The sequence below is a fragment of the Phaseolus vulgaris genome, chromosome 8 (genome assembly GCF_000499845.2).
Source record: "Phaseolus vulgaris cultivar G19833 chromosome 8, P. vulgaris v2.0, whole genome shotgun sequence".
Classification (NCBI taxonomy): Eukaryota; Viridiplantae; Streptophyta; class Magnoliopsida; order Fabales; family Fabaceae; genus Phaseolus; species Phaseolus vulgaris.
This window is the reverse complement of record NC_023752.2, coordinates 2,628,596-2,640,030: the sequence shown is the minus strand read 5'-3', so window position 1 is coordinate 2,640,030 and position 11,435 is coordinate 2,628,596. Positions and strand designations below refer to the sequence as shown.

General features: G+C 29.1%; 1 protein-coding gene and 1 pseudogene across 1 annotated transcript; both read right to left on the bottom strand.

Moving 5' to 3' along the window:
- Positions 1 to 3,427: 3,427 nt before the first annotated feature.
- On the bottom strand, positions 3,428 to 4,982 carry LOC137826744 (flavonoid 4'-O-methyltransferase-like). Its single transcript, XM_068632877.1, has 2 exons — positions 4,198 to 4,982; positions 3,428 to 3,730 (listed from the first exon to the last, which is right to left on the bottom strand). The coding sequence occupies exons 1-2, from the start codon at positions 4,969 to 4,971 to the stop codon at positions 3,428 to 3,430; spliced, it is 1,077 nt and encodes a 358-aa protein (XP_068488978.1). The 5' UTR covers positions 4,972 to 4,982.
- Positions 4,983 to 7,951: 2,969 nt separating this feature from the next.
- On the bottom strand, positions 7,952 to 10,977 carry LOC137826743 (flavonoid 4'-O-methyltransferase-like; annotated as a pseudogene).
- Positions 10,978 to 11,435: the final 458 nt, after the last annotated feature.

Below are 11,435 nucleotides of genomic sequence, written 5' to 3'. Positions count from 1 at the left end.
TTTAAATTTGTAATTAACTTCCGGATTATATAATCTGAAAGTCTTTTTTCATATGCATGATTACTTTCTGAAATACATAATCTGGAAGTCTTATTTAGCTTCCAGATTATGTAATTTGGAAGTCTTTTTTCAAATGAGTTTCTGGATTACATAATCCGGAAACTACTCTATGGGGGTGACACAAAGGATAAAAATGTATTTTCATATTGTGTATGAAGGTGGCAGAAGAAGATATGAAGGTGCAGGAAGAAACAGTCCAAAACTACCTAGGAGGTGGATGATCCATAACTCCAATTAGGTAGTTGTGATGTTTGTATGATGATGCATGTTTCTCTTCTATACGTGGTGGTGTGTCCCACTTGCGTGGCACAAGTTCTGGACAGTGTCACATAAGGCAGTTTCTTTCTGTACCACTACATTTTTCTTATGCACTCCCATAATTTTGTAAATTTCGAAATTGACCTCCACCTGTTATTTGAATTTGGGATCTGGAAGTGTGCTACGGATTCATCAATTCGGAAGTGAATCATGTTTATTTCCAGATGAGGGGGTGTTCCAGAAATAAAGTTTGCATAAATTGTTGATTTTCGGATTGTTGAATCCAGAAGCCTAATTTCTATTACGGATTGGTGGATTCAGAATGATTTTTTTTTCAATTACGGATTTCTGAATCCAAAATGCATATTTTGAATTATAGATTGGCGGATCTGGAATGGTTTTTTCAATTATGGATGTTCTGCATTTTTTTTTATTTTGGATTAACACTGTCATTCATGTACTACCAAAAGCACCAATTCGGGAGATTACTGGACGCGTCAATCCAAAATTTTACTAGAAACGTCAATCCAAAAATTTATCGAATTTTATAATCAGGAATACAAAAAAATAAGTGTACAGTTTTATATAAGAACAATTTTGTCTTTGCACAACCTTATGGGAATACAAGAAAAAAAATGTAGGGGTGCAAGAAGAAATTTCCGTCTCATAAACACTAAAAGTATTATATATTAGTATACTTCTCTTGCAACGACATTCACTACCTATAATAATATTGGTCAATGTTAATTACATTGACTAATTAGATCGCAACTTTATCTATCTTTTTAATTGTAATTTAGTTTTTGGAAAAAAATATTGCAGTATTAGAGGAAAAAACAAGCCTTCATCTAATTAGTTAGCTTGATTCAAATTTGGATAAATTGAATAAAGCATTAAGCATACTAGAAGCATAAGCAATCACGGTCAAATGTTTTCTATAATCTATCTTTCCTTCTAACTTTCTTTTTTTTTCTTGGCATCCAATGTCTATTTATTTCCTCTTATATTATATTTGAATCAAATATTTATTTAAATATCATATTATACTAAATAATTAATTGAATGATTACATATGTTGAAATGTATCGTTGACACGTTAAATTTTTTTTACATGGCAAACAAATTTTCAATGTGAAGTTTATTAAAACGTTCAGATGGAGTCATTGCCCACGTCAGTAGAATCTTTGAGATATTATAGATTTTATTCTCTTATTATTTTTCTTAAATTTTATTTTTTGTTTTGATTCAAAGAAACAACTTGACCTTTCTCATATTCGGTCCACTCACAAAGGTCAAAACTTTCTTCTACTCTAAAAATACAAAATTAACATAAATAATAATTAAATAAAACCAATAAGATTCATCTCAATTAAAACAATGAATTTATTCATTATTAAAGTCCAATAATCTATGATTATAGTCCAACAATATGCCATATGTCATGTGCTAGGATATAATCGAGAAAATTTGGAGTTTGATATTCAGGAGATAGTCAATCCCCATCTCTGACGCCAACCTATATTGTTTACGGTCAAATTAAATGAATGGTGGTGTCACTGTGGGGAGTTTCAAGTTCATCGCCTCCCTTGTCTTCATGTCATTGTTGTCTGTTCCTATTGTCATTTGCAACTAAAGACGTTTGTTCATCCATTTGAAAGTCTCCAGATTAATTATAGGGCTTATGAGGCCCAAATTTATCCAATGCCAAATGAGGATTACTGGTATGCTTACACTGGACTGAATTTCATTTCAGACTCCCACATGAGACGTACAGAATTTGGAAAACCTACAATTAGATGCATCCATAACAAAATGGATGAGTCAGACCAAAACAAACTAAAAAATATGCTTTTACTGTAAAAATAAATAAATGACACAGTAGGAACAATTGTTTGTATCGACATTTATAAACAAACACATGTCTGTTTTCTTATATTATTTATTTAGCATAATATGTCTGTTTTCTTATATTATTTATTTAGCATAATTACATGTCATTAAACTCATTCATGTAATTACCAAATATAGATAATATCATAATTTACAAACAATTATAAATTAGCGTATTATTACATATAAATTTTTCTATTCTTTTCACTTATATATATAATTAGTATATGCAATGTACTATTTAAATTACAAGCCTTAAAACATTAACATCATCCCCAACCCTAAACACTACACATTTAGACCTTAACTCTAACCTTAGAACTAAACCTCAATCCCTACAATCTATTAACCCTAAAAACCTAACATTTAAATTCCAACGACTACACCATTAACATTGTTCTTTATGTTAACACCAGGTTTTATTTCTTCTTTCACTTACCACACATAAGTCATGTATGTCTTATATAAATTAAGTGTAAAAATAATACAACTAAAGTCCTACATGGATGACATGACTTTATTTAAGCCTTAATTTTAGAAGTTAAACAAATTCGTTCAGCCCTCCTGACTTCTATTTCATACGATTTCAACGAAAGTCGTAGATAAGTGACACAACTTTGGTTAATTTAAATTCCTCTAAAAGTATACCAAAAAAAACACAAGAATTAAGAAAATATAAAAATTTAATCTTTTATATAAAGTGGAGAAGAAAAAAATAATTGATGTAATTGGTTATACTAATCTTATAACTCATTTTAAAAGAAAAAAAAAAGCTAAATTTGAAACAAAAATCAAAGTAAGAAACAAACCAAAACAACTTAATTTTTATATAAGTCAATTAAATCATTATTTATACACATACCTTAAGCACATCTGCACCACCCTTACTAAGAGTTTGAACATGTTCTTACCAAATTTCTACCAGCAATAAGGTTAGTTTCTTCCATAAAAAACATTGAAAAGAGTTTATATTAATAAAGTATAAAATTTAAAGCTCACAAGTCACAGTGAAGTAGAACATACACTTTCACAACATACATTTTCACACACCAAATCAAATGACATAATTTTTTTATTCTTGCTTTCTATCGATTCTTCTTTTAATTTTTGTCACAATTTTGAACAATTTATTTTGTTGGTACCAGAAAATAAACATTACAAGATTGTCATAAACAACATGCAAAGTAACTGTGAAATGCATCATAAGTTTAGTGAGTATTCAAGGATATATCTGAATAAGAGAGAGATATCCTGTGAATGGAGATATTTTATAGCTTTGGAATCCTGCTTCCACAAACAGTTTCTTCCACTCTTCTTCTTTTCTCTCTTTTCCATTAATGAAACATCTCATCCTTACATCGATGAGAAGTTTTAGTCCAGTAAGTTCTTCTTCATCTTCACTTGCATTCATCACAACATCTACCACAATTACTTTTCCCCTACTACCTTTATCAGAAATAGCTTCTTTACAATTTTCTAATATCTTCCTACAATCCTTGTCATTCCAATTATGTAAAACCAACTGCAAGGAAAAAAATGTAGAGGAGTACAAATTTGTTAATAGCATATGTCATCCTAATCCTCAAAATTCAATAATGTGAAATAAAGTAATAACACTACAAGAAAATCATGAAATAAAAACCAATTTTTAGATACCAAAATAATTAATTGTAATAGTAACTAAATTGGAGACCATTTTATAAACTAAAAAAAAATTGGTTTCTATATTAGTTTCTATTATTGTTAAATAGTTTCTAAATTGGTATCTAATTAGCAACCAAGGTTTTAGAGACCAAATTTAGAAACTAAATAATTTGTAGTTAAAAAAGGTAATGCAAGTGGAGTTTTCATTATTCTCTCCTAAACTGGGATCTAAGTCACCACTTCTCCCAACTAGCCCTGCTCGTGCGAGAAATGAGTTATGGTTTTGAATAAATAAATTTGGTATAATTAAACAAGTTTAGTAAATATTTGTTTGCAAATGCATACCTTAAGTAGAATTGCATCAGCCTTTGGAATAGATTTCAACATGTCTCCACCAACATATGTCAAATTGTTGGTTCCTGACAAGTTTTCTACAACACTTGGACGATCCAACACAATGCATTTCATGTTAGGAAATGCCTCACATATTGTCTTGGCTGTGATTCCAGTTCCACCACCAACATCCACAATGGACTCCACTCCCTCAAACACCCAATTGCAACCTCTCAATGCCATGTTCATCATCTTAGAATCAGCAGCAAATATCTCATTGAATAGTCTATTAGATGCAGGGTTTTTATCAAGAAATTCCCACATATTTGATCCTACTGAGACATCAAATAGTGTGAGATCATCCTCATAAGTCCACTTCTTGAGGTGAGACCATACACCAGCTAAACATGGGTCAACAAAACCCTCTACCATTGGTACTAGACAAAGGTTATTGTCTTTGACAAGAAGCTGTGATGCAGCAGTTAGAGCATATGCTTCCTTTTCCTCCATATTCTCAAGGATACTAACTCTCTCAAAGAATCCAGTGTGTGTTAGGTAGTGTATGAGACTCTGCACACCTCTAACTTTAGTTGGTGAAACTTGTAAAATGGACACCAACTTTGGAAGTGTAATGGGTTGACCATGGTTGTGGATTATGTCTGGTATGCCAAGCTCAATCATCCATTTAAGACTCATAGCATCTATTGTATGAGCAAACAAGTGTTTGTACAAGTGAACTTGACCTTGAAAGATTTCACTTGCTTTGCTGCCATCATTTGAAGCCATAATTGCATGTGATTTGGTTGTGTTTGTTGTGTTTCAGAATTTGGTGCCCTTATATAAAGTTTGAATGAGCTATAATTGATATCTTAGAAACTCTAGTTTTAAACTTTCGACCAATTCAAAATGCAATGAATGAGTTAAAAAGTGCTGATATCATAAGTACTCAACTTGAACGCAAAATCTTTTATACTGACAGTACAAATAAACTATTGAGCCTTTTTATTTTAAGTAAACCGTTTGGACGGCAAGTGCTCATGTATTTGGTACCGTATATTTTTGTTGCAAATTAAATTATTGAAGATTATGGAATCTTGGTTAATATCTATTTAAGAAAAACATTGGAAAAGTTCAAAAGTAAAAATAGTATAAGAAATGGAATTTTGAATTGGAGGGTTGATTGGTCTGTATTTATGATTTTTTATAGTTACGTACTTTTGAACTATAAATATCTTAATAACTGTTTTGATATTCATAATATTGGTCTATGTTCATTATATTGACTAATTGGATAGCAACTTAATACATATCCTTTTAATTGTAAACTTTTGGTAGGAAATTTGCAGTTTAGTCTCTATTTGACTAATATAAATTGTTTTAGTTTTGTTTGTAAAAGAGTTGAGATATCTTGTCTAATTTTATTTACTTATTGTTAATAAAAAAATTATAATTTAGTATTTAAAAAGAAATATTGAAGAAGTATATTATTTTGAAATGACTCTTTAACATGATAAAGTATTTAATTATTTAATTAATAATTAAATAAATTTAAAATTTATTTGCCAAAATAGACTCTTGTATATAAAGAAATTCCTCTATACAAAAACCTTCTCTTTTTGTCAAATAAAGAAAAAGATCGTGTATATTTACAAAAATAAAGTAAAAATAATAATTAATGCCATTGGTTATAAAGAAAACTTACTTATACTTTATTTAGTTGAATATCTTATTTTATTCGTTTTTTGAATTGTCTATTTTACAGTAATCATGTTAGTCACAATACAAATTTAAATGAACTTAGTTAATAAGCTATAATAACTTATAAAGATATATCTATCCATGGATAGAAAAAAAAAATACACAAATCAATAAGAAATATAATTTTATGTACAATAGTGGAGAATTATGGGAGAAAAGAAAATCCACTTGATTTCATATATGTTACAGCTCAAAGCCATTGGTTTGAAGAACGAAAGTATATACCGAGAATATATAAAAAAGATTAAAAAAAATATGAGATTGTATAAAAAGTTATATACAAATTCATAAGAATATCCTCGAGAATTGGACAGATAAAGATTAAAAAACAATTTATTTGATTGGCAACTCTAAATAAATTGAATAATTAGAGACAAATATGTAAAAAAAAATGTGTGAATAGAAAACTAAATCTTCCTAACTTACAAATGCTTACACCCTAATATTTATTTATCTTAAATTCCCTATATTTATTTCTTATAAAACAAAAATTATTCTCTTTTTATTGTCCAAAATTTATAACACCATACCTTCTGATTGATTAATTATAAAAAAAAATAGCACTTAAATAACCATTAAACTCAAGTATTTGCGTGTCATAGTAAAATAATTAATAACGTAGCAATAAAAGATGAACAAAAGAGAAAAAAGAAATAAAAAATATGAGAAGGAATATCTATTTGTTCTATTTTTCTTTTCCTTACTTAAATCAAATGAGAAAGTCTAAATATATATAAACAATACACTCATTTTAAGTCTACTTAAAGAGATATAATGTAAAACAAAAAAATCAATAAATGGTAGAATAAGAAAAGACAAAATAAAAACTAGACATGTGTACTTAGAAAAATAACTAAAAATTATTAAAAACAAAATTAATATTAACTTACTTCTAGAAACTTTCTATCCATATCTTTGTTAACTTAACCATGCATCCACAACAATGTCAACATCTTAAAATGAATTTCTATATTTAACACATCTTTATTATTCACTTAAAGTTGCACGGAACAATTATAGAGATAATAAGATGTTTAATTACCAAAAAATAAATTTAGAAACTATTTAATAATAATATAAACTAATCTAAAAATAAAAAATTATTTTTGTTAATAAAATAATCTCTAATTTAGTCATTATATCAATTAATTATTTTTTTTCTAAAATTTGTTTTTATTCAATTTTTATTGTAACGCTTACTAATAGATTTCAACATGTATTCCCCAAATCAAATAAAGGGAGGATGCATGTCATTCTCTGCTGTACACTGCATAATTATGCAGTTTAGAAAGTGTTGTTATATTGTGCAGGGAGCAATGTGCAGTTTTTCTCTGTTTTTGGTGTTCGTATTGGTAATGTGGTTGTTTGTTAGATGGAGAGAGAACAGATTAATATGCATTATGCAGTACCGAGAGAGTCTGCAGCAGTTCAGCTTTGAGCATGAGAGGAGCTGTTTTTGCAATAGATGGACCTGAATCAAACTTGGGAAGAATGGAGTGAAGGTGCAAAGATGCAGATCAAGACTGGAAGTGATATTAGGCAGCTATTTAGAATTATGCTTATGGAGCTGGAAATATTTGGAGAATTCGATGCAGGAAAATGTGTTGGAGATTTCACATATACTAGAAATTAGAGCTTTACATATTATATAAGTGAGTGCAAACCTCACTTCATTGAGCCAGTTTTACGGAGTTGAGTTAGACTTAAAGTTCAATTCTTAACAAAGTGACAACTGATGTATGGTCAATTATAAACACTAAATTTATCAGTTCAGAAGGGATCTATGGGCATCTCAGAGGTCTGCATACTCCAGTTGTTGGTGAGCAGTAGTCTACTTCAAAGCCAGCAGTATTCTATTTATGCAGGTTGATTTGTGTTGTTTTTTTTCCTTGAAAGTGAGAAAAATATTTGAATATGGATTCGAACATTCTTGAAATTGTTTATTTTTTAATTTATTCAAATTTCTACCAACAATAACATTAGTTTCTTAAAAAAAAAAAAAAAAACATTGAAAATAATTTATATTAATAAAGTATAAAAGTTACAACTCATAAGAGTGAAGTAGAACATACACTTTCACACGAGATTCATTGATAGAACATACATTTTCACACATCAAATTAAATGACATATTTTTTATTCTTGTTTTTTATTAATTCTTGTCACATTTTTTAACAAGTTCTTTTGTTGGTACCAAAAAATAAACATTGCAAGATTATCACAAACACGCATGCAAAGTAACTATGAAATGCATCATAAGTTTAGTATTCAAGGATATATCTGAATAAGAGAGAGATATCCTGTGAAAGGGGATATTTTATAGCTCTGGAATCCTGCTTCCACAAATAGTTTCTTCCACTCTTCTTCTTTTCTCTCTTTTCCATTAATGAGACATGTCATCCTTACGTCATAGAGAAGTTTTAGTTCATTAAGTTCTTCCTCATCTTCGCTTTCATTCATCACAATATCTACAACAATTACTTTTCCCCTTTTACCTTTATCAGAAATAGCTTCTTTACAATTTTCTAATATCTTTCTACAATCCTTGTCATTCCAATTATGTAAAACCATCTGCAAGAATAAGAATGGTTCAAGATTACAAATTTGTTAATAAGATATGCCCTCCTAATCTTCAAATTTCAATAACGTGAAACAAAATATTAAATATGTATTCCTATTTACAAATACATTGCACACTGAACATAGAAGAATTCACGAAAAACAACATTTTGTTATATTAAATCAATAATATAATTTAATAAATGTAGAAAAGATATACCGTATTTTTTATTTAATTTATATGCTATCTTTTAAAAAAAAAATTGCCTCACGTTAAACTTTAAGTATAATTTTTTTTATTTGTTAATATAATAATAATTTTGTAACTTTGATATTTTACAATTTCAATTTAGGTTTGTGGTTGTTGTTAAAAGAAGTACTTTTATTCTAAGTATGATCATAGCTAAATTGATGGAAATTATGGGACAAAGTAGGTAGGTACGTTGATCCGCATAAATAAAAAAATAATAATTTTTTAAAAAAAAAAAACATATCTCATACATCTATTATTATTGTAGTGTGACCTTTATTTTATTTTTAAAAATTGAATCTAATGTACTAAAAAAAATATATTTTATTTTAATCATCTAAAAGAGTTAGTATTAAGAATGACAGAGAATTTAGTTTTAAGAAAAATCTTATATTTAAAATTTGTTAATAAAAAATAATATAAAGAAGATATTTTAATAGAATGGTTAAAAAATTAGTCATCTTTCATTAAAATATTTTGTAGCAAAACTTTAATAAGATACTCTTATACATTACATAGATATATAGGAATAAGTTTTTTTATAATTAATGAAATTTTAATTTATTACAAAGTGGACTTTAAACTTAACTCAACCCCATCAAACCGACTCATGGGATGAGATAACATATTATGGATGGTCCAATAACGGTCCGATAGGGGTGACCTGATAAGCCCAACAAACATTCGTTAGGATAGGCTTTAAATGGCTTTGATATCATATTATAAAGTGAACTTTAAGCCTAACTCAACCTCATAAAACCGGCTCATGGGATGAGGTTTGCACTCACTTATATACAATGAAATACTCTAATCTCTAGTCGATGTTGGACCTCCAACATAATTTAAAAAAAAAATTATTATACAAGCTGGCCTGCAAGCCCGTGGATTACCACATAAGCGGGCCATTGAAATGAGCGCGGAACAGACCAACTCGATCCACATTTTATGAACCAAATGTGGAACTGGTCTATGCGGGATGAGTCTATACATAAAAGACAAACCCTCATTGTCACCCCTAATAGAATAATATATCATAATAAATTTATAAACATAACCCATAAAAAAAAACACTAATAACCAAAAAACAACAACTTTGAATATTTTAATATAAAAAGAAACATGAAACAAAATATATAAAAAAACTAAACAGAAAAAAAAGGTAATGCAAGTGGATTTTTCATTGTTTCTCTCCTAAACTGGGATCTAAGTCACCACTTCTCCCAATAACTACTAGGCCTAGAGCTAGCCCTGCTCGTGTGAGAAATGAGTTATGATTTAGAATAGATAAATTTGGTATAGTTAAACAGGTTTAGTAAATATTTGTCTAGAAATGCATACCTTAAGTAGAACTGCATCAGCCTTTGGAATAGATTTAAACATGTCTCCACCAACATATGTCAAATTGTTGTTCCTGACAAGTTTTCTATAACACGTGGACGTTCCAACACAATGCATTTCATGTTAGGAAATGCCTCACATATTGTGTTGGCTGTGATTCCAGTTCCACCGCCAACATCCACAATGGACTCCACTCCCTCAAACACCCAATTGCAACCTTTCAATGCCATGTTCATCATCTTAGAATCAGCAGCCAATGTCTCATTGAATGCCTCGTCAGATGCAGGATTTTTATCAAGAAATTCCCACAGATTTGATCCTACTGAGACACCAAATAGTGTGAGATCATCCTCATAAGTCCACTTCTTCAGGTTAGACCATACACCAGTTAAACCTGGGTCAACAAAACCCTCTACCGTTGGTGCTAGACAAAGGTCACTGTCTTTGACAAGAAGCTGTGATGCAGCAGTTAGAGCATATGCTTCCTTTTCCTCCATATTCTCATGGACACTAACTATCTCAAAGAATCCAGTGTGTGCTAGGTAGTGTATGAGACTCTGCACACCTCTAACTTTGGTTGGTGAAACTTGTAGAATGGACACCAACTTTTGAAATGTAATAGGTTGACCATGGTTGTGGATTATGTCTGGTATGCTAAGCTCAACCATCCATTTAAGACTCATAGCATCTATTGTATGGGCAAACAAGTGTTTGTACAAGTGAACTTGACCTCGAAAGATTTCACTTGCTTTACTGCCATCATTTGAAGCCATAAGTGCATGTGATTTGGTTGTGTTTCGTTGTGTTTCTGAATTTGGTAGCCCTTTATATAAAGTTTCAACAAGCTATAATTGATATCTTAGAAACTCTAGTTTTAAACTTTCCACCAATTCTAGATGCAATGAATAATTTCAAAGTGCTGATAAGTACTCAAAATCTTTTATATTGAGAGTTCACTCAATTAATTATAGCGATTAATTATATAACTTTCCACGAGTTGAATTTTTAATTTAATGGAAATAGTTAAACATTGCCCAACTTTTTATTTTAAGTAAACCGTGTGGACCGCAAGTGCACATGTATTTGAAAAATAAATAAATAAATAAATAAATAAAATATATATATATATATATATATATATATTTATTGTATTATTAGTATACTTCTCTTGCAAGGTCATTCACTGTCTATACTAAAATCGGTCAATGTTGTTATTAGTATTAATATCTAAATAGTTTTTATTAATAATAAAAATTTATAAAATAATTTGTAAATTAATATCTAAATAAATTGAATAATTAGAGAAAAATATGTAATAAAAGAAACTAAACCATGTGATTAGAAA